The following is a 27,690-nucleotide window of genomic DNA, read 5'->3' on the forward strand; positions in this document are numbered from 1 at the left end:
ATGCTGATTAGAAGGCGGCTTCTGACCATTACGATTATTGTGGACAAATACAAACTTAGAGTGGATATCAAACTAGTACCCTCGGAGTTTAACTTACCAGATGTACTTACTCGAGTGACTGGAAGTTGGTTGAAAATGATCGATAAGCCCACTGAACTTGCTGCAGGTGGAGCGATTAGTGCTTCTCTATTTCCCAAAGAAATAAACCATGTTCATAAGTCCACAGGACGTCATGGTGTGTAGAGAACATTTTATTGTGTTTGTAGAACTGGCCCATCAGTAAGCGGGGAAGAAGTCAGAAAAGTGGTTGAAAAATCTGTAGCCTGCAAATCAATCGATCCAAGTCCGATAAAGTGGCCGAAAGAGAAGATCGAAGTAAAAGGGACGTGGCAACTCCTTGGTATGGATATAACTAATTATGAGGGGCAACACTTTCTTACCCTGATAGACTGTGGGCCTTCACAATATGCAGTATGGCGCCATCTTAAAGACCAAATTAGTGCATGTGTCATTCAGGAATTAAACACAATCTTTCTTGAACGAAGCGGTCCTAAAAAAATTCTGACGGATAATGATACAGCATTTTGAAGCACATGGAATAAATTGAACGTTAAACTTTGCTTCAGGTGCGCTTACGTACCATCAGGGAATGGAATTGCAGAACGATGCCATCAAACAGTAAAAAGAACGGCGAAGAGAGTTTCGTGCAGCATACCTGAGGCAGTTTATTGGTATAACGTCAGTCTAAAAGATTATTGTAAGTCTTCTACAGCAGCCGCAAACAAATTATACCAATACGAAATTAGAGTTAGAGGAATTGACGACGATAAAAACGCACATGATCCTTATAAGAAGATCACCAACAAGTTTAAACTTGGCGATGAAGTATGGGTAAGGCTCCCGGATAATCGATGCGACTCTCAATAAAAGATTGGAAGAATTACAGGAATCATTTCGGAGCAAATGGTAGAAGTGGACAAAGTGTGCCGACACATACGCAACCTAAGACACGTCAGAGTTGATAACAAATCGAATGAGGATCTAGAAGATGATGAAGAATTGTGCATTATGTTGCCTGAAGACAAGACAAACCAGACGTCAATGTTGCGAAGAAGCACCCGAAAAAGGATGGCACTTGAGCGATATAGTCCATGAGTTGAAGTGGTCGTTATGACCAAGGGGGAGTGTAATTATAGTGTTACTTGTGAATAATTGTGTGCATAAAAGATATGTCATTATAGCGTTACTTGTAAATAATTGTATCTGTAAAAAGATGTGTGAATGCCAAGCGAATATATTTATATATTTATTGTGTTGAATTTTATTCAGATACATTGGCGTTTACGCATAACTATAAACGATCTTTTTTATGAGAAACTACAACATTTACTTTCCTGCAATACATCCCACAAATATAAGCAGTTATTATTTAATCAATTACTCACATCCTGTCAAAATATGCTCTTGAACCATATTATGAATGGTGTTACCTCATTTCATTAGATTTATCGAAACAAAGCAAACATAATCATTATCTTCATTCTTTATGCGTTTGTGTTTTAAGCGTTTTACTCAAAAAATAGCGAGTATTGCTCGAATAAAACATTTGTATAATCTAGTAATATACTCAATAATTTAAGGTTGTCGTCTAGTAAAAAAAAATTAAAAAATCAAATTTTTGTCTTTGGTGTAGTTTAAAAGAGAAACTTGTGCTCTTTCAGAAAATATTTTCTTTTGCTCGTATTTTTTAATTAAATTTATTTTTAAATTTACTTATTTTAACAAGTCTCGAGGATGGAAAAAACAACCCATCTTTTTCCTAATATAAAAAATCTACTATTACTCCTAATGAAACCAACTGTAATTTATTTATTGATCTACAAATATTTAGAAGTGTTATTGATATGATTGGCATTTATCCTGATTGCACTTCAAAAATTACTTTAAAACTTATAAATGAAAAACACCAAGGATTTGCTAACAATATATGTTTAATATGTTATAAATGTAATTGGACATATGATTTTTACACTTCATCGTTTACTTCAAAAAATGATAACACTGAACTTCGTGGAAAAAAAAATTTGGTGTTAATACTCGTTTGGTTATTGCTTTTCGTGAAATTGGTCATGGTTTCGAAGCCATTGAAAAGTTTTCAACTCATGAATATGCCCTCATCAATGTCAAAAAATATACATAACGGATACTGTAAAGAACAAAAGAAAAAAGTTAAGAGCTATAAGGAAAGGATTTATTGATAAAGAAAAATACCAGGAAGGAGGAGAAAGTTATTCTAAAGGATCATTTTAAGTTTTTTTATTTTATTTTGTTAGTTTTCTCTGTTTGTGATATTTCAGACTTAAAACAAACATATCTCAGCTTCTATAATTTTTTTTTTAATGAAATTTTAAGGGTTTTTTTAATCTGTATATAAGTTAGTATGCGAACCTGAGTCTAAATTATTCTTTGAGTATTTTAGGAAATATGGGATGGTTTTTGTTGAATTTTACCCCTTTTTTAATTTACCCAAATACGTTGAGCTGCCATTATGGATCTAAAAAAAGTTGTAAGTTTTTACTGGTTCATATACAAATTTTATATATATCCTGCATGCAAACCAAATTTCATGCAAAACGAATGTACAGATAGCTGAACTCATTGTTTTAAGGTAATATTTTAAGCGTTTTTTTGCTGATTCAGCATTAAAAAACGTAAATAATTTTTTTTTTTTTATTTTTTTTTTTAATTTTTTTTTTAATTTTTTTTTTTTTTCGTAATAAAAATATGACTTCTTTATGTTAAAAAATAAAATAAACTTTCCAACAAATTGTATTTTTTATTTTTTTACTAGACGACTTTCCTTAAAAATGCTCTATTTCATTATTAGTTTTCATATTAATTACACGAAACATGCAAAAAACAGTAATAATCAATAAAACCAATTGATTTTTTTTGTTTTATTTTATTACTCTAGTATTAACAGATCTTGGTTGTTTTTTTTTTTTTTCATCCAAGACTTTAGTTCAGGCACACAATAATTTGTTATCGTCCGCCTCTGTCGACCCATCTGGGTTTCTTTTATGGTCATGCATTCGGCTTACCAAATCGCGGATATTGACGCTTTGAAAATGCGTCTTCCATTGTAGACCATCAATGCCCTGCTATCTGTCTGTATAAATTTAACCCTTTCATGCGCTGGGTTGTTGTATAACAACAAATTAAGCTGGAGTATTGAAAATAAAGCAGATTTTTACCTGAATTATTTATGGCTATGTATAATCTATATCCTTATAACTTATTCTTCTTACTTAAGTTTTACAGAAAAACAGTTATTTAAATATTATTAAAATATATAGTTGCACAGAATTTGCGATAAATAACAAGCTAATTTTTTACTAGTCATTCAGCTTAAGAAGAGTTGGGTGTAAATAAAGCAAAATATAGTGTTTCTTTTTGTACAAATACTAAATGGTATCTTTAACTTATAGAATTCATAACTCTAAACATTTTATACCAAGTATACTATGATGGAGCAGATATTCTTATGAACTAATTGATTGTGTAGTAATTACTCTTTGAGCATCAATATGACTTATACGGATTTTCCAATATCCATGTGGTTGTTGGGGTGGATATTTCTGACTTAAGTGAATATATGTATTCTTGGTGTCACTGATAATGTTGAAAAAGGCCATTCGATCCATATTTAATTGGAAAGGAACAGTTTTGTTATGTATATTACTGTACTTTTGGTATTCTAATGTTTTAAATACTTTCATAAATCTATTATATCAAGACAGAGCTAAATCTAAAATAAAATCTTTTGAAGCAAATAATAATGGAGTTACAATACCTACATTTGCTACAGTTGATGTAAATGTTAATTATGTTCATACATTTAAAGGGTTATTTGTTAAAGATGAAGTATATGTCCCATTTCAATTCCTAAAGCAGTATTATGAAGTTTATGGATCTTTTGATAAAGTTGAGCCAGGAAATTCTTTACAGTTTACATGGTTAAATGCTGCACCAGATATTTTAAATCCCAAGCAATTAAACTTTTTGCCTTATTCAGCTCAAAAAACCTATCTTAATTTTCATGAAACTGATGTGGCTAATAGAGCAAGAGTTAAATGCATTTGTGGGAAATATGAAGTTCCCATAACAGTGCAATGGGATTCTAAAGGCTACTATTATCCAACCCAAGTAGCACAATATGGTTTATCACATATGAGTAAGTTCTACTTTGAAAATGACAAAAGAAAAGACCATAAAGAGTACGTTGTTTTAATGCAGATGGGTAAGTGTTTTAAGGAAAATTGTATGCATAATTGGGATTTGTTAAAATTTTCCCTAAATCCAATTGTATAAAAAAAAAGCTCTTCCTAAAAATTACTAATTATGCTCATAATTTTTAAGGTATATTTTGGTAAAAAAAAAAAAAAAGTACAGTGCATACATAGAGAACTCAAAAAGTTAAAACTAAGTTTAGCCTAACTTTTCAATTTAGCCTTAACTTTCTTTTGTTAAATGTATTTTTGTATTTTTTGTGTACCTTTCACTAAATAAATTTTTTTAAACTGCTTATCTATTATCAGGAAGTTGAAATCAACCAAAATAACCTCTACCGACATAGGTTCAAAAAATGGACACCACCTAAATGTGTTTAATGGCGTCCACCAGGGACCTGCATAGTTTTATTAATTATTCTAAGCATAATAGACCAAGGGATAAACATATTTTATGTTCATAGCCATAAAACAAAGAGTTCTGATTTTTACCTCAAAAGTGCAGTGAAAGAACTATTTAAAATATCAAAACAACGCGTATTATTGTAAAAATATTTAAATTTTATGCTTAGCAAAACTTTATTTTTTAAATTTGAAATAAAATGTTTTATATTTCTTTATATGCTTTTTCTTATAACTAAAAAAAAAATCAATTTTCAGTATTAGAAAACATAAACCAGCAAAAGTTTGAAAAAACTCTTGTAAAATATTCTTGACTAAATATTCATTTAAAAATAATAAAGATTTTCATTGTAAATTACATTATGAAAAGAAAAATTTGATAGATTGAACTGCATCACATAGCATTTTTCAAAATGCTGAAGCTATCAAATGATGAACTTTAAAACACAAATTCATGTTCACTGTTTATCTGAAAAATATTTTAAATGAAATTTAAAAGTTTTAGACTTAATCCAGAAGAACTGAAAATTAATCATAAATCCAGTGAACTCTGCATTATCCCATCATAGAGTAGATAACATTTTATTAAGAAAGACAACTGTTGAACATATTTTCAAATTAAAAACTAATTTTATCTTTAAAATTTAGTATAAATAAAAACATTTGTCCGAAAAAGAAAATGATTTTTTTCCGTGATCTTTGGCTCTATATAAGTTATGTAATCGTATTAGGTTGTTGTGCAGTATGCTAGAATTTTTTTAAAGATTCAAGGCTTGAAAGTTCAAATTGGTGTTCAGTTTTTTACCTTTTATTTAATTTAATTTTTGAAATTTTTATGTGCTCATCAGTGTAGTATATATAAAAAATAATAAACTTTTAGCCCAAATTACTGGTTTTTGTTGTTCTCATGCAATATAATAAAAGAGATTTTTAATTGGTTATTATATGGTTAGTTATAGATTTTACTTGATTAATTTTAGTTTGTTGAAAGTAGTTATGTTACTAAAATTAAACTATGCAATAATATTTGTTACTTGTTAAAAATATACTCGATTTTTAGTCAGGGAAAAGGCAGAAAAATTTTAAAACTCACTTTCTAATTTAAAATATGTTAACATCAAGAAATCAGTTGAACTCTTTTTACTTACTGTCTTTACAAAACATAGTTTTATGACCAAAATGTCATTTTTAAAAAGATGATAACAAAAATGTCCCAAGGGATGGTGATCAAAATGTTATGGTTAAAGAGATAATGGCCTTTTTTGTTTGCTTGTTTTTCACTTTGATTCAAAATAAACAGATTTCAGGAAAGAGTGCAGGAATTTTACTTTAAATATTCTGTACAAGTATTATAAACTTTTGTGCTTGTAAAAGTTACTTAAATTGCCTTTTTTTTTTAATTTAATTTGGTTTTTTTAACTTAAACAAATTTTTGTATAAATTTTTTTTACAAAATTCTTTTAAAGGGAAAGTCGGTCAACAAAGATTTCAACTGCAAAATCAAGTTGCTGAAAGGTTTGTGATAAAGATAAAATTTACTACAATGCTGTCTGCTTTTGAAGTGAAGGTGATTGCTTCTGATTCAAACAAATATACTCTGCAGTATATCCTTGGTAGGTGAAAAGATTACTTTGTATTATCTTTATTTTTCCGGAAACTACAAAACATCATTGGAATTTCAATTAAAGTGGTTATATGCACATGTTAAAGTAATTTTATTATAATGAAATTATTAACATTAAATAAAAATGCACACCACTGTTTTAAATATGATATTTTTAGTTGTAATATTTTAAAGTTAAAACAATCTTATCTATAGCCTAACCATTTTAGGTAGTGTTGAGATTTAATTTTATGAAAATTTTTTATATGTTTGTGCAGCAGAGGGGGAACTGCATCGTAAGTTTTATTGTTGTAGTTTTTTGATTCTTGGATGGTTAACTCTATAAAATTTTCTTTAAATTTATTGGTTCTTAAATTAATTTTCTTTACATCATTTGGTTAAAATATAAATAGTGAGATTATCACAGTAATTGACCATCGACTTGGCTTGGCACCTAGTTAAGCAATAGATGTTTATATCTTACTTTATATCTTAAAAAAAGTTATGGTGTTGCTTCATTAAAATATATTTAATATTACAAAATAAGTATATAATCCATAATTTTTAAATTTAAAGTTTCCTTTTTAAATTTGAGTTGATGTAAAAGTTGTGCAAAGTATGATTTAGAATGATTTTCTAATTAATTTGCTTCCATGTGGGCTTATCAGTGTTTTGTATAATGCCTATTACTAACCCAAAAGAATGTGCTTTTTATGATCATGGTGGAAGTCTCTGTATAAATTAGCACTTAGGATTGATTTACTGATGATCAGAAAACATTTAAAACGAATGTAGTGTTTGAAAGTAGGATGATTCAACCACAATGATTTCCAATTAAAAAGAGTTTTTTTCCTTTTTCAAAAGACATGTACAATTTATCATATCTTTCAAAAAAAACTTGTACTCCTGTTAATTATACCTTTCAAAATACTTTTCAAAATACTACTTTCAAAATGAAAAACTTTTTTTATAAAAGTAGTGAAGTACAAACTGGGGATGTTAATTTGGACCAATTGAAACAATTACAAAGTTGTAGAAGTAAACTTCTGAGATAAGTTTAGTGTTTCCATCTTTTTTATCTTCATCTTGCATTTTTGTTATCATGTTATTAATTAGATTACTAATAACTTAAACAGGAATTTTTATAAAAGACAAAACAAGTAAAATGATTGACAAGTAAAAAGTTAAGAGGTGGAGAGAATCCTGGTCATTAATGAAGAATGGCAGACAGAGACTCAGTTAAGGGAATCCTTTGTCAGAACCAGGAGAATTACTTGTAATTAAGTATGCAAACAATGTAAGTAATGATATTAGGCAATATTAAACAACATAATTACTTAGCAACTATCAATGCATAGACAAAAAAAAATACCTTTAAAAAAAGTTATTTTCAAATGGTATTTATCAGTAATATATCTTTTTAGCATTGATGTGTGTGATATTACTTATTCTTTACTAATGTGTGTGAAAGTTAAATGAGCATCCAAAGTAAGGACTTGTATAAATATTTCTAAGTATAAGTATTTTGATTCACATTATAAATTTTAAAGTTAATTTTAGTTTTTTGAAGAGTCAGGACCTCATTTGTATTTTCCAGTCACACTCTAAATATGTTATATTTTACATACAAGGGGAGTCTAATAATTTTCTAAAACAGTAATGAAAAATAATTATTTTTTTCAAGGAAAAAATTTTTTTCCAATATAATCTAAACTCTTTTGACTTTAATACAATTTCTCTAAAGTTTTTTCAATAATTCTACTCCATCATTATGGAATGATTCCAGTCTGCAAAATACCCATCAATGGCCCCAATAGCTTTCTTATTTGACATAAAACTATTTCCAGCAAGGAATTACATTTGGTTTGAAAATAGACAATAATAACTGTGGACCATATCTGGTAAATATGGTGTATGTTTAAACAATTTGTTTTTTAGTTGATTGATTTAAGTCATTATAAAAGTAGTTATGTAACTACTTTTATAATAACTTAAATCAATTAAAGTCCAATGTCTTGATGAAAAATGATTTTTACCTCATTAACCCTGATCTAAGCTCAGCTTTTTCATCCAATTGAACCAAAAAACTTGTATAATGTTCAAAACTGATTGTTTTTTTACTTGTCTGAAGATAAGCAATCAACAAAACTCATAATTTTAAAAAATGCTGTTTTATTACAAATAAATTTGTAACAGTGAATTTGTAAGTTACAAATGAATTTGTAAAAAACATGTATAAAAATATTTTTTGTATATGTTCTTTCATTGATTGGTAGCAAATGTGGCACCTAACTTGTACAAAACCTTTTCATCTTTAATTCTTCATGTAAAATGTAACCCATCTTATCTTTTTAGATGCCTACGGTCTCAGCTATTTCATGTACTTTCAGTTATTGATCATCTAACTCAATATTATGGATTTTTCAAATGATTTCTTGTCTTGCAACAGTTTTTAAATAACTAATGTCTGGATCATCTTAAAGGATTGTATGACTGAGTTTAAATTCAGCAACCCATTTGTTTGCTGTTGTAAGTAAAGGCAAAGAGTCCTTATATTTACATCTTCCAAAAATAAAAATTCAATCACTGGATTATATTTTGCTTTTTCCATAGTAAAACAGTGGTGTGCATTTTTATTTAATGTATTATAACAAAATTACTTTAACTTATGGATTTAACTATTACTCCTCTTTGTGGAAAAACTCATCAACTTCTAAATAGATTTAAGTTACAAGATTTCATATGGAATTTTAAACAACACTTTGGTAGGTATAGTTCACTAAAGCAACCTTTTGTAAGCTATTGTATTGTTTTCAATAATCCCTAAATATAATGTGTGCTCCCTAATGTTACAATGTGCCTTTAAGTTACCAAAAGTTTGGATTTTTTGGTTTTATACTGCCAATGAAGACCCTTTAGGCTTTATCAGATTCATAGGGTGAAAATCTTTAGATAGCAGATATTCTGAGTGAAGGGCACTTTTCTACACACATTGCACTAGAATCCATCTGGTGGGTGTTTAAATTGAAAACACTGTAATATATTGCTTTATTATTGAGAATTTAGAGCTTCCAATAGGGACATTGTTATTTAATTGACAATCATTTACCTAAGGCAGATTTTGCTCAAAAGGAGGAGGGGGTGAGTATGAAAAGATTAGTTGCAAAGGTTTATACACTTCCTCTCCCCTTGTCTCCCCCTACATGTTTATTTATGGTACAATTCTAACTAATTTATAACTTATGAGTTTATTTTTTAAAAGCTTAATCTTTTACTTTACTTTAAAAGCTTAATCTTTTACTTTACTGAACTCCGTTATTACTACTGTTGTTATCTTAATAAATATTGTTAGTCAAAAACATTTTAAGATGGTTATCAAATTAAATTTTCATTGGATTTTTAAATGATGTTAGCTTTTTCATATTATGGCTTTGTTTGTTGCTTATTTTTTTAAAATGATAACTTTGTTTAGATGATGTTATGATAGACAGAAGAAATTACAATCAAACTATTGTTCATGGCTTGGGTAAAAAAATTTTCAGGCAGGAAATTACACGTGACTTGAATGTTGATTTGGTTAAAGGTCTTTCATATGTTGCAGGGAAAAGACTCGGAGAAACAGTCAATATAAAAATACAAGAAGTAATAAGCCTTGATGTTGACAAGGTTCAGTTTGTACAAGCTGTGAAATTTGTTAATGAAGATCACTTGGCCAAAGTTATGGCTGCTGCTGATTGGTTTTTAAATTATCAAGATAACAAAGGTGGCTGGAAAACCAATGTTTCTAGGATAGTAATTAAAGAAATTAAAACTGGTGCTGGATGGTATAGTGCCATGGGTCAGGGTCAAGCAATATCCTTGTTATGCAGAGTATACTATTATACAAAAGATATTAAATATTTAAATTCAGCCCTTAAAGCAACTCATTTGTTTGGGATACCTTCTGCCAAGAATGGTGTTTTAGCTATGTTATTTGATAAATTTCCATGGTATGAAGAATATCCCACTAAGCCACCATTATATGTTTTAAATGGTTTTATTTACTCTTTATTTGGGTTGTATGATCTATCAACTATTGCTAGATCTAAGAATGCTGAAGAGGCACAATATTTGTTTCAGCAGGGAATGAAATCTTTAGAGGCTATACTTCCTCTGTTTGATAATGGTCATGGGTCATTCTATGATTTACGGCATGTTTCTATTCCAGGAAGCATGCCTAATAGAGCACGGTGGCAGTACCATCGAGTGCACTTAGAACAGTTACATGCTCTTGTTGAACTAACAAATAGTAGCATTGTTATTGAGACCTTGCAAAGATGGATTGGTTATGGGATGGGTATTCTGGCCAAACATAATTGATTATAAATAGCCATGTAGAAAGTTCACAATATAAGTAGATTTTGTGAAAAGGTATTAAGTAGGTGCTCAAATGTTGTTTTTGATAAACAAAATGGTACAAGACATCAATGGTATCATGTGATAATTTGATATCTAAGCTATTACAAGCCTTATGGAATGAGTCTTTAAGGCTTAATGTTAAATTACAATAAAAGGTGAAGTGTAAATATATTATAAAGTCTTTTTTGAACAATCATGAGGTTTAGTTTTTTTATTATTTTTTTTTTTTTAATTGCAGGATGTGTAAATATTTTAAGGCGCTAATGGTGATATTTTATTTTAAATCATGACAATATTTTAGTTAGTAGATTTAAATCAATTATTTATGGTATTTATATGCATTATTTTAATTTCAAAAAAAAAAAGAGTACTTAGCAGTAAATATTCTTCGTCAAACCATAATTTTATTAAAGAATTTAAGATTTTTTGTGAGATTTGGTATTCAATATATTTTAAGGATTGTTGTTGTGTATAATACTTATCTGTAATTTAACAAAGCAGAAATCTTATTGCGTTTTTTGTTTGTTTCTTTCTAGTATATTAACTTGTGAAAGCTTTTCTCCAGATGAAACTTGTAATTTCCATTTTTTTGTTTTTTAAATCATTTATTTACAGAGTTCATATTTTTTTTGATAATCAACAGTTTCTATTGTTTGAGATTTATAAAAAAAAAATAAAAAGATTTTAAAGTGATAAAAGGTATTTTTTATTGCATAAGTTTCTAGGCCTACTTAATTGCTTACCTTCACATAAAATTAGAGTAATCTGTTGTTGAATACAGTTTAAATACAATATCCCCAATATTGTATTTAAACTATACATTCTTTTGTTAAGTTATAATAACATTGTATGTTTTTAACATTCCAGAATGGTTTTTTTTTTTTTTTTTTGAAGAAAAAAAATCCTTTCTAAAATGTTAATTTATTTTTCAGGCAAGAAATGAATTTGATTTCTACTATTTGCTTCACATGGTTTATGATTGTCTTCTGCATTAGTGGATTGTTTATAAATTTTTTGCAGTTATTAGTTCTGCCATTATATTGGATCAAAAGAGACTGGTATAATATAATCATTCCTGGCTTTGCTTATGGAATTTTCTCCCGTATGCTGAGTTGTTTTTTTTTAATTCATGTATTTAACTTTTTTATCTGGAATGGTCACAAATACAATACTTGAAGTTCAGTCAGTTTCACCCCAAAATCACTTTATATAAAATACTTTTGATTTTAAAAAAAAAAAGATAAAAAGACGATACTATGATTTTCTCAAGGGTTGTGATGATCATCCACAGGTAATTTACTAATTACCAATCACCCTAGCACCCAAATAGTTATACCTCTGTTACTTCAATAAGTAAATGCTTCTCTTGTTTTAAATGCTATTCTTTCTTCTGTTTTTTAAATTTACTCATGAAGCAAAAGATCTGCTATTAATTTTGTTTGAGCTGAGATACCTAAGGAGTTTGAGCTGAAAAAAGGTTTTGGTTAGTAAAAAAGTTTTTAGGTGCAATGTGTAACTGTATGTTTTCAGGTGCAATATTTTGATATATAATTATGATTATATGGTAAGAAATACATATTTTAAAATGAATACAGAACTAGAAATTTTGACATTTAATTAGTATTAGTCTATTTTAGTGCAAAAACAGTGGTAATACATAGAACAACAAATTATTTATTTTAGTGCAGCTGTGAAGCTTCTTTAGATAATGATGATTGTGGTTTAAAAAAGTTCAGCATTTAGCTGCAATTTTGCATTATGAAGTAAATTAATTTAATGCCTGAGATTATCCATGTTTTTTAGAATTTACTTGGATGGCTGAATGGTGGGGTGAAATGGACTTTAAACTTTATGTAGATGATATAAATGAATTGAATTATATTGGAAAGGAAAGCTCAATTGTAATCTCAAATCACTACAGTGACATTGATTGGTTAGCTGGCTGGGTATTTGCTGAAAGAGTTGGAGTTATTGGGGTATGTAGTTTTTATGTTGCTTTTCTATTCTTGTTCTGAAAATTATTGGTTTAAAATTTTTTTTGTTATTGTTATTTTTGTTATTGGTTAAAGAGAACAAAAGTAATTTCAAAGAGTGAAGTCAAGTATACGCCAATTGTTGGTTGGTGCTGGTGGTTTGCTGAGTTTGGCTTCTTGAAAAGAAATTGGCAGGAAGATAAAAAGAACTTTTGCAATTTGGTGAATAGCATGAAAAGAAATAATAACAATTTCATGGTAGTTCATGTTTTTATCAAAAGAATAGTATCAAATTTTAATATATGTTGAATTTGTTTAAATTTTTGAGTTTGTTAATATATTCCATAATTTAAAAAAAAAAAAAAAAAAGAAAATTTTCTTTTATTACATTTGTTAGCAAAGTAAAGAAATTTTCAACTAAAACTAAAACTTTAGGTGAGGAAAATTTCTGTATTTTTTTAGCAATCCCAAAATAAAACACAAAAATTTCTAGTTTTTTAGATATTATTTTAAAAACAAAAAGTATCATGTAAATTTTAGATATCAATAATTAGAACTTGAATCAAATTATAAAAAGTACATCGAATGTTTGCATTTTCTTTGATTTTTAATACTCAAAGACTTTTGTATAATTTTAGATGATGCTTATGTGTGAAGGTACTCGTCGAACACAAGAGAAATTGCTTGCAAGTCAAGAATACGCGCGGAAAAACAATTTTGCTCCTTTAAAACATCATCTATTTCCTCGAACTAAAGGTTTTTCACTTATGGTAGAAGCTCTGCACAACAAAGGTCAGTTAGATTTGCACTTGCAAAAGTTGTTGTCTGGAACTATATTTTAGATTTTACAATCTTTTTATTAGTCAGTTTTTCAAAGTGTTTTATTAACACATCATTTTGACTTATTATTTAAAAATAAGGGAAAATCTTTTCAATATCAGTTTTAATTAGATACAAAAAATATTTGTTTTTTCTAATGAAATATAGACTTTAACTGCGTTTGTTGCTTATTTAAAGAGTAACCTCTGTAACCTTTTTTTCTTCAAAAAGTTAAATTTTTATTTGACTAAATCACTGATTGAAAGTATTGTAAACATGTAAAACAAAAAATATTTGCGTTAAAAAATCCATATTTTTTTAGCTCAAATTCTAAGGATAGAATTGTATTTGCAGTTTTGATTAGTTCATCACATAGTGCTCTCAATAACCATGACTAATGAATGAACCAGAATTACAGGAATAACTCTGGGCATAGATTTTGTGTAAAACAATCTGAATTTGAAATTAACCATTAGAGAAATAAAATTCATCCACTAGATTACAACATCTTTGTAGTGAAGAAGCAATATTAAAAAAAAAACATTTTGTAAACCTACTGCTCTAATAAGAGTTCTTTTAAATTATAGCAAAAAGCTACTTGATACTCTGACTTATAAATAGAATTTAATTTTTAAATAATGATTTTGTTTGTCTTTTTTTTTTTAATTCAAAAAATCTTTTTCAGAAAATGTTTTTGCATTTGTATTAAAATAGTTGTTTGACCTCATTTTACAATAACTAAAGTATATAGCTAAGTTGTCACAGTTTCTGTAATTTTTTTGCTTGCTTTTATGTATAGTTCCTGCAATTTATGATTTGGAATTTGGTTTTCCTAATATTGAATCAACTAATGTCCAAAATATCATTAACAGAGGAAAAATTGAAGTCTTGATGCACTTTAGGTAATTTTTTTTTTTTTATGATTGTAATAAAATGAAACTAAAACTTCTCATCCACTAGTTGATTTTTTTTTATTCGTTGTTTTTTTTAACTAGATCTTCTTTTTTTTTTAAAAGTTATGATATTTTATAAGTTTATAAAAATGTTTAAATAATAGTATATGATAAGTAATAATGTATAATAAATAATAACATGCAATAAGTAATATCATGCAATAAGTAATTATGCATAATAAGAAATAATGCGTAATAAGTTGCATGTTGGATGCTTTAGAAGAATACCTATGAGCGAGCTACCAAAATCATTTGACGAGTTATCAAACTATGTTGTTGAACATTATAGGGCTAAGGTAAGAGCATCACATCTTACCATATACATGATACTGCAGTGTATAAGTTTCAAAGTATTCTTTAAATTATTTTTTAGGACAAGTTGTACGAGCACTTTATTAAGACAAAAGAGTTTCCAGGCATTCTTGTACCACTACCACGAAGATATTTTAATTTGATACTTTTTTCTGTATGGAATGTCTTAGTTTTTACTAGTACTGTTCTGTGGTTTAACTACTGTGTTGACCTTTATGGTGGGAATTTGGTTATGGCAATATCTTCTCTATTTTTGATTGGAGGTAAGATTCAAAAGTATTTTTACAGCAAATTTTTCATAAATATTTTTAAAGCAAATTATTCCAATTTCTTTCTAAATCAATCTGATTTGGTTATAACAGCTACAATGATTATGTTTTTTAACTGCTCTGTGACTTTTTGTTATTGTTAATACTGTTGTAAATTTTTTTTTTGCATTTGATTCCTTTTATTTGAGTCCTTTCATTTGAGTCCTTTTATTTGATTCCTTTTATTTGAGTCCTTTTATTTGAGTTTTTGATTTGGCTTTTAATGAGTTTCTTATTTGTTAATGATACAGAGGGTTTTGTTTATATATTTCTTTTAACATAAATATATAAATTTTAACATAAAATTATTTGTTCATATAGTTTATTTAATAAATTGTTTAAAAAAACTTTATTTATAGTAATAGTAAAAAAAAAAACACTCATTTAGAATGTTATTATTACATAATAGTATAATAGTTTATTGATCTCTCATTAAGTCTCAAGTTATTTTGCTTTTTTTTAAATGGCTTTAATTTTGGGTGTTTTATTGAATATTTACTTATTAAAGAAATTTACTTTTTACTTAATGTTCTTTGCTTATTGAAAATTTGGAGTTAATACGATTTAGTGAAAATGTTTTGTTACTTATTAAAAGTGAGAGATAAATCTAAAAACAGTTTTTACATAAAGCTTGAAATGTCTTACGTCAATCAGTTTTAAATTTTCTTTTTTAGTATATTCAATGTTCAAGTTTCTACAAAACTATACACAAACTAAAAAAGGGAGTACATTTGGGTTAAAAGATAAATGAAAGTAGAATGTGGCAGTTGGCAGTTTCTGTGCTATTAAGATGTTTCCTCAATGTTATAGATTTTGCCATATGTCGCCATTTTAATTGCACGTGAACTTTAGGATTTTGAAATTTATTATTTTCGGTTTTTTCTTTATGAATTTTTAGATAAATTTGCTTAAAAAATGATGTGCTGGGAACAGCATAAATTTTATAGTCAGTGTATTTGTTTCTACGATTTTCCTTCTTTCGTTTGACTTTTCAGTTTGTTTATTTTAAGTTGTTAGACTTGTTCTTCGGTTTGTTTATTTTAGAATATTTTACTGGTTCTATATATTTATATAATTTTGCCAAACTTGTTTGGGAAATATTTAATCCGTTTACACTATTAATTAAAATGTATTAAATTATAAATTAAATTGAAAAATTTTTTTAAACTTTAACATACAGATATTTGTAAATAAAAAAGATATTTTGATGACATCAAGTGTATACATGTTTTATGTATTAGTGGATTGAAATACAATTTTTACAGCTGTTAATTTTACCAGTGTTTTGAATCAAAAATCACTAAAATCTGAAACTTTGAATTGAATTTTTTCCAAAAATTAGATGTTTTCATATGGAATAACTTTTTAGGATACTAATGGTTAATAAACTGGTTTTTAGGGGGGTTTTTAGGGTTAATCTATTGCCAGTAGACTGGCAATAATATGAAGAATGTTGCAGTTACTAATTTTTTCTGAGGTTCCTTATGTTTGAAAGGACTCGTACTGATAAGAAGCCAAAGGCAAGTCAATAATGTGCTTACAATTATAATTTAACCAAAATTAGGTCTGAAAAACCTAATTTTTAAAAATAAAAATAAAAACCTAAAAATTACTTCTGAAAACCAAAGGTTTTTCATTTATGCTTAAAGCTTTTCATTCAAAAGGTCAGTGATAAATGGTTTTTCATTAATGCAAACTAATCAATACAAATAATTTTTACCTAAACATATTTAAATCAAGTCAAGTTAAAGATAGTCATCTTCTGGAAATTCTGTGATTGAATATATCATCTGAATATTGTGGACTAATTATAGGGTTTGGTTATTCCAAAGTGTAAAGCTATCGTACGTTTTATTTACTTTATTAGTTCCTGCTTTGATATAATCTGGTTTTCATGAAATTGAGGCTTCGAAGGTTAGTCAAATTTTGAATAGAGGCAAGATTGGAAGTATATCCTTGTTTTTTTAAAACATTTTATCGTCTTGATGGATGCTAAAATTAAAAAATATAAGAAAAATCAGCCATAAAGACATTTTAAATTTAACTTGCAATTAATAGATTTCCCCATATAAAACGTCCAAAGAATTCTCAATTCCTTATTGTACTTTACATGGAAAACTAAAAGGACATTTATATCTTTGTACGTTTGAAATGTATAAATACTTTTTTATGTCTGTACGTTTGTTCCTATTTCAATTTTACACACACATAATGTACTTAATGAAGAGTTTTAAGTTAATTTTTATCCATTATTGAATTCCTCGCTACAAATTGTAATCTAGTATCCTTATTGTATTCCTCGAACGGAATATTTTTCAGCCTATTCTTAGGCGCAATATCAGGTTTTTTCAAATTGCATATGATTGTTAGTCATCTAAAACCATAGTAATTGTGATGTAAATTTATACTAAACACTTAAACTTACTTATAATTAATGTTTTCACTTACAACTTATGTTTTTAACATTTTTTTTAACAGGTAGCTTTGCTTCACAGTGGTGGAGCTAATAGTTCAGCTTATAGGGGAGAGAATGGGATCTTAATTTAAATCTAAATTTAACTGAATTACAAGTTATCTAACAGTTCGTTTTCGAGGAGAAGTTTATGACAGCATAAAATTAGTGGCAAATCCACTGTTAAAAAAGCAGACTTTGCTTTTTTGAAAAGTGGATTTGCGACTAATTTAAGCTGCATAGACATCTCAAAATACTTTTTAAAATAATTTGAATATTCATAAGCACCTTCTAACATTTATTCTTGTAGTGACTATTAGTTTCGTGTCACGTCATGACATTAAAATTTGACTAAGATTTAAGGATATTGAAGAGTGACTAACGATCTTGAGATTAGCAGAGTCGAATATTTTTCTTGCCCTAAAAGACCATTAAATATACAATTACTTAATTGGAAAAATTATAATTTACTTCGACAAGTTAATCATGTTACAGAATATTGTCGCAACGTGAAAATTTTTTGGTTATTCCAAAAGAAAAATATCGCTCAAAAATGTTTCTATCAAGCTGAAGCGCTATTATCTGTAAAAGTTGGGAAGTTTCAACTTTCTAAAAGATATATTTGCTTTTTAATTTTTTTTTTTTAATTCAAAATTCAAAAGCTTTTTGAGTACAACGTGAAAAGAATGTTAATTACAATCTTTGAAATACTTAGTTGTTCCAATTAATAGTGTAATTCTAGTCTTTACGAATCACCTATTGTTAAAGTAAATATATGCAACTCATTTCTAGTGTACAACTGACCATATGAATAAAGCTACAATGTTAAATACTTTTCTAAAATTTTCTTTAAAAGTGTTGAAGAGCGCATGTCTTCAGTCAAAATCTCATGTTCTAAATCATACATAATTAGGTCAGTGAGCAGCATCACATTTACAAGTGTTTGATTTATGGAGTGCACCATCAAAGTTTAAAGTTTTTTTCTTGAAGATATCTTTAGATTTCCAAACTCTAAAACCTTGGTCATCTTTTTTGGCGCTACAGAATGAAAAGATTAGTCCACCACAATTTTTAAAAGTAATAAACCTCTCCGTGATGAAAATCAAAATATTAGAGTCAAAAAAAAAAAAAAAAAAAAAGATGATCTTTGGCTATTTCTTGTTGCCGTTTTATTTCTTCAATTTTTATCAATTTTTAAACATATTTTTTAACTAGACTGACTAAAAAATCTGTTGGTTATTTTTTTATCTTCTCACGATTTCTTGCTGTCAAAACAACATTGCTGGAAAAATGATGGGCTTTACCACGGCAACGAGAGTTAGATGACCAGTTTGATATAAATCATTGATAAGAATAGATAATACTGATGACGTCATTATCACAACACATGTGGAAATAAAATACACAAAATAGCGCGCAATTTTACACTAAGCTTTTAACGTAATGTAAATATAAAATAAATAAAAAAACTGTAGATTAAAATTTAGAATAATGAGATAAAAACACAGATCAGTTTCAAATTATTAACTAACTTTTAACTTATTGAATTTATTGATTTTTAAGTGAAGTTTTTGTAATCCATGTAGAATTTACTATTGAATACTTTATACCCCTTACCCCCTTTATACAACTTACCCATAAGTTGTAATGTTATATAATATGTTAACATTTAGCTTTTTATACATTAATATCTTGTTTAAATATATATAACTCTTGCCATTATAATGCAAAGGTGTTGTTTTTTTTTTCTCTAGAAAATATGAATATTATTTCTTCAGTTTTTTTTGCTTGGTGTTCAATAGTTTTCTGCATTAGTGGTTTGTTTATAAACTTTTTGCAGCTGTTAGTTTTGCCATTGTATTGGATCAAGCGAAGATGGTATCATACTATTATACCAGTTTTGTCATATGGAATATTTTCACGTTAGTTTACATTTTATCACAAATATATGTATATATACACACAATGTTTTATGGCAATTGTATATATAAATAATACACACACACATACACACACACACACACACACACACACATACACACAGATAATGATAGCGCTTAAAGCTTTATAAAATAAAAATAGAGTCGTTATTATGTTTAAAATAAAAATTATTTTTGGAAAAACTAGGTCATCAAAATTAAATGATTTATTGTTGCTATTATCAAAATATAAAACCATCAACAGGAAAACTAATGTGGATTTTTTACACTGCTTTTCCATAAAAAAAAAAAAAAAATAGTGGTTGCTCAATGACACAAAGTTACTGATGTGGACAAAGTATGAACTATCGCTCTAGTTCTCTGTTAGAAAGAATAGTATGATATTCTCACTATATTGTAAGATTGTTTATTTAAAAATAGGAGTTTACAATCATTTTATCAGTTATGGGAGACACCTTAATAGCAAAAAATTTTGTTTGTCAATAAAATCTGAAATGCTGTTTGGTCTGTAATTTCAAGACTCATTGATGGAGCTTTTGAATTTATAACAACATAACAATTATATGGTTGCTAAATTTCAACCATAATAACTGTTTCTGTATCTTTTTGTTCAGTAACACACATGCTCCATTTAATTATCTTATACTCTCTGAAGGGGTGTTAAATGTCATAGCTTTAATTTTGTCACAATTTCAAAGATGCTATTGAGATCTGTAAAATTTTGAATGGAAGGATTTAGAAATATTTGCTGGTGGATATTAATTGCTATGTGAAGCATATGAGGGAACATGTAAAAACAAGTTCCAGCATGTTAAAAGTGGTGGATTTCCCCCAGCTATGAAGAACTCTAAGGGAGGCCAGTAAATTTTAAAGACATTGGTTTAGAGGGATTACCTAAGAACAGTTTGCTAGACCTTGGAGGCAACTCAGCAACTGGTTAAAAACCGTATAGTGCAAAAACAAGGAAATGGGATTTAGTATCAAGCCAAAAAAATGTTGAGGATTTTTCTTTTCAGATGAAAAATTGGAAGCATTTTTGCATCTAATCATGACAGATGACAAATGATTTTTTTTTTAATGGCAAGTTAGTTGTATTTAGTTAAGATAACAGTTGGTCTCTCAGCCCCTGTGTCAGTCTGTTTTCTAGTTTCAGGTTATTCACCAGATGTTCTACAAGCTCATGGTACTTTTACTGCAGAGTTACTATGGCATTACAAAACTGTTTAATTCATATTACTTATGATATTACATACTAGCTTAGAATAATTAAAAACGGAATTTAAATGATAATTACAGAAACTACCATACTCTAAGTGATAATCCATTTAGTTAAGAGATAATCCATTAAACCTATACAAACTTGCTGAAAATTTAACACAAATTTGTTTGTTTATTGAAAATGTTTTAGAGGACAAGACATTACAAAGTTCAATTGTTTTATATCACTCTACCTTCCATATCATAATTTTTAAATGCCTTTTAAAATTGGCTTTTTCATCATGGTTCATAATCTTAAATGTAGTCTGGGGCTTAAATCAAAAGTTTCATATATCTTTGTTTTTAATTTTAGAAATCACAGTACTAGGTGAATGGTGGGCTACCATTGATTTCAAGCTTTATGTTGAGAATACAGAAGATCTAAAATACGTTGGTAAAGAAAGCTCTGTTATCATTTGTAACCATTACAGTGATATTGATTGGTTAACTGCATGGATATTTGCTGAGCGAAATGGGTTTGTTGGTGTAAGCAATTATTTTTTTTGGTCAATCTTGTAATCTTGTTTACAGATTAAACATTCATGAAAAGCACATAAAAATTCAGGTTTTTAATCATTTACAACAATAGCATACCCTATTTTATTACAAGCATTATACATATTCTTTGAATTTAAATTTGTCCGCCATATATTTATTAAATATAGGAAATTATCAGCACTTATTTATTTTGAAAAATAACTATTAATGTCAAAATAGGTTGTCTTAAGGGAAATTTGCAGAGCTGAACATAAATACCTAATCGTGATTATAAGCAATTTAAACAATTTAATTCTGTATTTAAATTCAATAGATGTTTGTGTTTCTTGATTCAACGATATTTAATATACTCTGCACTGCCATTTTAACAAATATACATATTCTAACGATTAAAATGATTGTACTTTGATTAAGCTTTTTTTTTTTACTCATTAGTACTGTGTAGATAAGAACGTGTCCCTCCGTTTGACATAGGTGGACATATTAAAGATTAAACATGCATAAAACCATACTTCTTATACACAGCTTGTAAATCTGGACATTAATACATAAAAAATTTGTACACAAAATCTTTTTCATAGCAAGTTATTTTTAAAATTCTCTTTTAAATGCTGAACGACTTTTTGAATTTGAAGTTTTTTCCATTAGTTTACCATGTGAGAGGTGTGAAATTAATTAGTATATCCCAAAATTTGTGTAAAATGCATTCTTTTTAATGAGAAACTAATATGTACAGATTTCTATAAAAAAATAGTTTTTCAAAACTTTCAAAAAGATGTAAGATGACAAGTTCCCTGTACCAATCTGTGTAACTTTCCATTTTCATATTGAGAAATTAGATGGCAGTATTACAAATTCTTTGAAAAATTTCTACAAGTTTGAGTGTATTTCAATTAGGCTTTCCACACAATTTTCTTGCACATGCAACTGTTTGATTTATAAAATAGCAAAGTTAAAAAGAAAAGAGAAACACCTACTAATGAAGACTCTTGTCACTGTATTCCAAAAGATAATTATATTAATGTCTCAACAACATCAAAAAAATATGCATGAAACAAATATTAATTACAATCTCACAAAGACACTCTAGAGGATTTCTGACCAAAACTTTTGATTAAAATTCAAAAGAAATGTTTTATGAACTCTATGGTAATCTTTTGTGATATAAAGCTTGCCATTGTTCTTTGCAGAATACAACCTCATAGTAGTAACATCTTTGCAGTTGGTTTGGTGTCCACAAATCTCCTCAAGGGTGGCCATCCTTGTACTTTTGAATGTATTAGGAAGCAGTACACTGAGTTAATCAGCTCTGGAAAAGAAATCAGAAAATCAAAATATTTCAAAAATATTGTTCATTTTTAATTGTTTTAATTTACTGGTTTTTCTTTGCCTTTCCACTCATGGTGAATCACTTGTTCAAAAACTTCAGTAATTTTAGGCCTGGAGTCAACCTAACTCTACTATACATCTCTATTTGGCCATACCATAGTGGACATATTTTAATAGTAGTCATTATATGAAGTTTTTGTGAAGGTTAGAGTGAATAAAGCTGCCGTCTAAATCAGCAAATGAAAGTCAAGCTAATAGCAAATTTAATCAAAAACTTCAAAAGCAAAAAAAGTCTACCTGGTTTTAATCCAGGGCTTTAAAATTACCTGCTATGAACTCCTAATGGTATATACTATTATCCCTCAAAAAGATTTCTTTAAGATGTTTTTTTTTTTGGTATTAAATCCCAGATTTACAAGCTCTGCGTAATGTAATCTGTAGTTTTAATTTAAAACTTAAAACTATTTAAAAAATTTGTTTAATTTTGTTAATTTGAGCTTGGTAGTAAATTAAACTTTTAAAATTAAGATTAGAGACTTTGAAAATATTAAACCTACAAATACAATAGTAGTAAGTGAAAATGTTGTGTGTTTTATGTGGCTTCAATATTTCTTTTTTTTAATCCAATCCTAACATAGTTTGTATTTACTTTTGGATTTTGGTCTTTTTAGAAAGCAAAAGTAGTTTCTAAGGACACCATAAAGTATTTGCCAGTTGTTGGATGGTGCTGGTGGTTTGCTGAGTTTGGTTTCTTAAAGCGTAATTGGCAGCAAGACAAAGATAACTTTTACAAACTGATAGAAAGTATGCGAAATAACACAAACCACTTTTGGGTGAGAAATCATGATTTTTTTTTTACTTAGGCTAGTCTAGTTTCACCTTATACAACTCTTGCTATATTTATACAAATCTTTGCTGTTTAAATCATTAACTATATATTATTTTATTATATTGGTACCAAGTTTAACATTGTTTGTCAGTTCTTGTAAAAAACCTTTACTACTTTTTCATTTACAATTGATTCATTTTATTTTATATTTATCAGGCAACCAAAAAAGTTTGTGCAGTTTATCCTAATTGCCTATTTCTAAGAAATGTATTAAGAAAACTGGTTGTAGTGGGGGGATGATTTTGCATAAAAAATAAAGCTTGTTTTAAGGAGAATCAATCAGTGTGTTTCATAAGTTTTATTAGTGCGTTTTAAATTTAAAAGTCTTAAGTGGAGTATGGCTTTGTCAGATGCGAAATTCGCGCCTGTTTACTTTATGAGTTCAAACTTGGAACCAAAGCTGCAGAAGCTTGTCGTAAGATATGCTATTTTGGGGAAGGTACCATACCAGAACGGATGGGTCAAAAGTGGTTTAAAAAATTTTCTTCTGGAAATGAAAACCTTGAAGATGAACCAATATCTGGAAGACCATCCATTGTAAACAATGAGGATATCAAGCTGGCAATCGAGCAGGACTTCAGTCAAACATGTCAGGACCTTGCCTTAAGATTTAATGTGAATGATGAAACTATTCGTTTACATTTGCACCAACTTGGAAAACGTTGGAAGTTGAACAAATGGGTACCTTATGAGTTGAGTGAAATAAACAAGCTACAGCACTTAACCATTTGCTCTTCATTGCTTTCCCACCACAATTTAGTGCCATTTTTTGACAGGATGTTGACGTGCGACAAAAAATGGATTATGTACTGCATCAAAAAACAAACATATCACTGGCTAGCCAGTAACGATCCAGTACCGATGACTCCTAAACCAAGCATTCACAAACAAAAGGTTTTACTGTGTGTATGGTGGACTACAGCAGGTATCGTTCACTATGAGTTGCTACCAAGTGGACAAACCATTACTGCTGAGATATACTCAGCCGAATTGGACAGAGTTTCAGTTGCTCTTCACCAAAAACAAGCAGCTTTGGCAAACAGAAAAGGTGTTGTATTCCACCAGGACAACGCCAGACTGCACACCACAAAAATCACACTGGAAACTCTAGCACGTTTACAATGGGAGATTCTACCTCACCCTCCAAATTCACCAGACCTTGCGCCAAGCGACAATCACCTGTTTTTGGCCCTGGATAATTATATGAGCGATCGACAGTTTCAAAATAGAGAAGATCTCAAAAATGAGTTAATTCAATTTTTTAGCTACCAAACTCAAGACTTTTATAAAAATAGAATATACCAGCTTGTTTCAGGATGGGAGAAAGTTATTCTTGCTGAAGGAGACTATTTTTCAGAATAAACTTTATTAAAACTGTTTTTATTTGTATTTATTTATGGATCTGTAAAACCGCACAAACTTTTTTGGTTGTCTGATAACCAAAAAAAAAATATAATAGACCTGTAATATAGACCTGTATAAAATAGACCTGTAAGCAATTTATACTAAAAAGACTTGGCATTAAGATAATTTAAGATTATTCATGGTGGTGTGCACACTATTATTTAATGGCTGATATTGTGATGATGTTCATAAATTTAGAATGTTAGTGTTTTCATGATAGCACACCTAACTAAAATAAAAAAATTTTTGTTGAATTCTTTTCTGCAAAAGAGTTGTATTTGATTAGTTCATTTACTTGAAATTGTAAAACTTTGTACAGAAAAAAATCTTAATTGTTATTTTTTTGCAGATGGGTCTTCTTTGTGAGGGTACAAGGCGAACAGATGAAAAATTAAAAGCTAGTCAGCAGTTTGCATTAAATAATAACATAGTGCCTTTAAAGCATCATTTGTTTCCAAGAACTAAAGGTTTTTCTCTCATAGTAGAAGGATTACATGACACAGGTATTTTATGCATCAATTTATTTAGGTGTGCATACTTTGGTCGTCATTTAGATATTAAAAAGCAGTTAAACAGTTAATTTCTTCATACTTATTTTTGCTATCAAAAGTGACCTGATTTTTGCAAAAAACCCAGCCACTTTTGATAGCAAAACCATGGATTATGCTTTATGTGTGTGTGTGTTTGTATGTGTGTGTATGCATGGATACATACATATCTATATGTATATTTAGTTCCTGCAATATATGACTTTGAGTTTGGATTTCCGAAACCAGAAACAGCAACTCTAATGAACCTTTTTAACAGAGGACAAACTGAGGTGTTGATGCATTTTAGGTGAGATTGTATTTTTCTATATTTAGCTAATCTAGTTTTTTTTTATTTCTCTGTTGTTGTTTGTTCTTTTCTTTAACACAATCGATGTTTATTCATGGTTTAGAAGAATTCCTATGTGTAACCTACCAAAGACTTATGATGAACTTTCAAATTATATAATTGAGCATTATAGAGGCAAGGTAGGCTCTGGTTATCTTTAAATGTTCAAAGTTTCCTATTCATTTACTACAAAGCATATAAAGTAATAATGAAGTTAAGTTGCCTAATACATCTTAATTTTTAAACTTGTATCTTTATTCATTTCTAGGACGTGTTATATGAGACGTTTTTGCGAACAGGAAAGTTTCCCGGCACTTTAGCTCCTCTTCCTAGAAAAATTAACAATTTAGTAGTGTTCATTACTGTTAACCTTTTAGCTGGTGTAGTAAGTGTTGCCTGGTTAAGTTATTGTATTGATGTATTTGGAAGTGCAGTTGTGGGTCTATCAGCGCTGTTAATCTGTTTTAGCGGTAAGTGAATATTTCGTTGATTGAGTGAGATTGTTTTGCATGTTTTGTTTTAAAAATTACAATTTTCTTGATCGAGAGGTTACCATGGTGTGACAAAGTCCACCACAAAGAATTATGCTGAAAGAAAGTCCTGTATGTAGCGAATGATAAATTTTTTATATTGTAAAATAAATATTTTATTATTTTTAAATAACAGCTAGATATTTAGTTAAAATAACAATTATTTTCCCAAAATATTTATTTTACAATACAAAAACTTTATCATTTGTTAGATTAGGACTTTCTTACAGCATAAGACTTTGTTATGTCACACCATGGTAGTTCAATATCGATCTTGTTTTAATATGTTTAGTGTACGGATTGATGTTGTTTATAACACTTTATTCAAAATCTGATCGCGGAAGTAAGTTTGGGCTCAAAAAAAGTAGCTGAGAAGTCATATTTTCTTTAATTTAACAGGCTCTGTAAAGTTTCCTTTTTTTATTCTGTAGGTAATTTTAGTACAATTTTTTTTTTTAATTTTTGTTGATTTTTTAGTATTTTTATTCCTTTTTATTATCAAACACTTTTCCAAAAAAAAAACAAACGCAGATTAATTTTTTTTTATATATATATCGAATTCTTTTTATAGCTTAAAATTGAGCTAAGCTTATTCCAAACCTATGACTTTTACTGATTTATTACCTTTTTGGCCTACGAAATGATTTAGTTTTGTTAAATCCGAAAATACTGAATCTTCTTGCTTTTCTGCGGATAATTTTGTTTTTTAGAAAATTATTTAAGATTTTTATTTTGTTATTTAAGAAGGTTGTAAAGTTATGTTACAAAAGATTGGTTGAGCCAAAAAAATAATTAGCACGTGAAATACGTTGTCTGACATTTGGTGTGGTAACGCTGTTAAAAATAATCTACATTATTTTACTGATGATTTCCCTGATTAGGCTATTCTAATTAATGTGTATTTTAAGATGAATTTTATTTTAGAATTGCTGATTATATTTTGACTGCGTGCATGTATTTCAATGCGGTCTTAATCTAGTAACTGCTTCATCATTTGAAAAGTTACTTTAACTCGGACGATATTTCTGGATACGACAGTTTTAATCGTATTTCTAGTTTTGTGCTCACGCCATTTTCAGCTGTTTTATCACAGATGAGTTTTGTAAAATGCTTATGAAACGATGTTTTCTTTTGCTTGATCAAAATAAACAAAAAAGACAATTGTAACGGTTTAAGAGATTTTACAAGCTGCCAAAGTAATTTTAGATGAAATTCGTCCACACCCTTTTGGCAACTTTTTATAACTTATAGCTCGAGGAAGAATTCTTTAGGTCGTCTCATTGAAAAATTTAGATATCGTTTTGTAAAGATTTTGTAGCTATCATCATTAGCTATTCCCAAGCCATTCGGAATATTTATATTTTTGCCATTTTACGCAAATCTGTTGTAGCCTAGCCAAAAATACATTTTTAAATGATGTCACAAGGACTGAAATTCCGCTCGGACCATCAGTAACAA

At 28.4% G+C, this 27,690-nt stretch overlaps 3 protein-coding genes across 5 annotated transcripts; all 3 read left to right on the forward strand.

Moving 5' to 3' along the window:
- Window positions 1-3,130: 3,130 nt before the first annotated feature.
- On the forward strand, window positions 3,131-11,390 carry LOC145180337 (D-glucuronyl C5-epimerase-like). 2 transcript variants are annotated; one of them, XM_090082387.1, is made up of 4 exons: window positions 3,131-4,300; window positions 6,158-6,304; window positions 6,573-6,590; window positions 9,767-11,390. In XM_090082387.1, exons 1-4 carry the CDS (start codon window positions 3,679-3,681, stop codon window positions 10,651-10,653), a joined length of 1,674 nt encoding a protein of 557 aa, XP_089938513.1. In that variant the 5' UTR covers window positions 3,131-3,678; the 3' UTR covers window positions 10,654-11,390. The 2 variants fall into 2 exon arrangements, with proteins under 2 accessions (XP_089938513.1, XP_079911336.2); XM_080055210.2 differs by lacking the exon at window positions 6,573-6,590.
- LOC145180277 (1-acyl-sn-glycerol-3-phosphate acyltransferase delta-like) lies at window positions 11,357-16,329 on the forward strand. 2 transcript variants are annotated; one of them, XM_090082388.1, is made up of 8 exons: window positions 11,357-11,794; window positions 12,496-12,668; window positions 12,762-12,923; window positions 13,304-13,457; window positions 14,284-14,386; window positions 14,658-14,733; window positions 14,811-15,012; window positions 15,732-16,329. In XM_090082388.1, exons 1-8 carry the CDS (start codon window positions 11,632-11,634, stop codon window positions 15,806-15,808), a joined length of 1,110 nt encoding a protein of 369 aa, XP_089938514.1. In that variant the 5' UTR covers window positions 11,357-11,631; the 3' UTR covers window positions 15,809-16,329. The 2 variants fall into 2 exon arrangements, with proteins under 2 accessions (XP_089938514.1, XP_089938515.1); XM_090082389.1 differs by having other exon boundaries at window positions 14,661-14,733.
- Window positions 16,330-19,235: 2,906 nt separating this feature from the next.
- LOC145180276 (1-acyl-sn-glycerol-3-phosphate acyltransferase delta-like) lies at window positions 19,236-26,758 on the forward strand. Its single transcript, XM_090083427.1, has 8 exons — window positions 19,236-19,431; window positions 21,020-21,192; window positions 23,205-23,366; window positions 25,176-25,329; window positions 25,561-25,663; window positions 25,767-25,842; window positions 25,971-26,172; window positions 26,525-26,758. The coding sequence occupies exons 1-8, from the start codon at window positions 19,269-19,271 to the stop codon at window positions 26,602-26,604; spliced, it is 1,113 nt and encodes a 370-aa protein (XP_089939553.1). The 5' UTR covers window positions 19,236-19,268; the 3' UTR covers window positions 26,605-26,758.
- The last annotated feature ends 932 nt before the right edge of the window (window positions 26,759-27,690 follow it).

Source organism: Hydra viridissima, unplaced genomic scaffold, assembly GCF_058129835.1.
Source record: "Hydra viridissima isolate aposymbiotic clone 2 unplaced genomic scaffold, HvirCarnegie_v1 scaffold_3, whole genome shotgun sequence".
Classification (NCBI taxonomy): domain Eukaryota; kingdom Metazoa; phylum Cnidaria; class Hydrozoa; order Anthoathecata; family Hydridae; genus Hydra; species Hydra viridissima.

Bases quoted from the DNA above. Each gene is read 5' to 3' on its own strand.
- LOC145180337 (XM_090082387.1), top strand. From the start codon at position 3,679: ATGTTGAAAAAGGCCATTCGATCCATATTTAATTGGAAAGGAACAGTT. The intron at 4,301-6,157 runs GTAAGTGTTTTA...ATTCTTTTAAAG, and splicing joins CGTTGTTTTAATGCAGATGG to GGAAAGTCGGTCAACAAAGA.
- LOC145180277 (XM_090082388.1), top strand. From the start codon at position 11,632: ATGAATTTGATTTCTACTATTTGCTTCACATGGTTTATGATTGTCTTC. The intron at 14,387-14,657 runs GTAATTTTTTTT...TGGATGCTTTAG, and splicing joins GAAGTCTTGATGCACTTTAG to AAGAATACCTATGAGCGAGC. The intron at 15,013-15,731 runs GTAAGATTCAAA...TTTCTTTTTTAG, and splicing joins TTCTCTATTTTTGATTGGAG to TATATTCAATGTTCAAGTTT.
- LOC145180276 (XM_090083427.1), top strand. From the start codon at position 19,269: ATGAATATTATTTCTTCAGTTTTTTTTGCTTGGTGTTCAATAGTTTTC. The intron at 23,367-25,175 runs GTGAGAAATCAT...ATTTTTTTGCAG, and splicing joins ATAACACAAACCACTTTTGG to ATGGGTCTTCTTTGTGAGGG. The intron at 26,173-26,524 runs GTAAGTGAATAT...TAATATGTTTAG, and splicing joins GCTGTTAATCTGTTTTAGCG to TGTACGGATTGATGTTGTTT.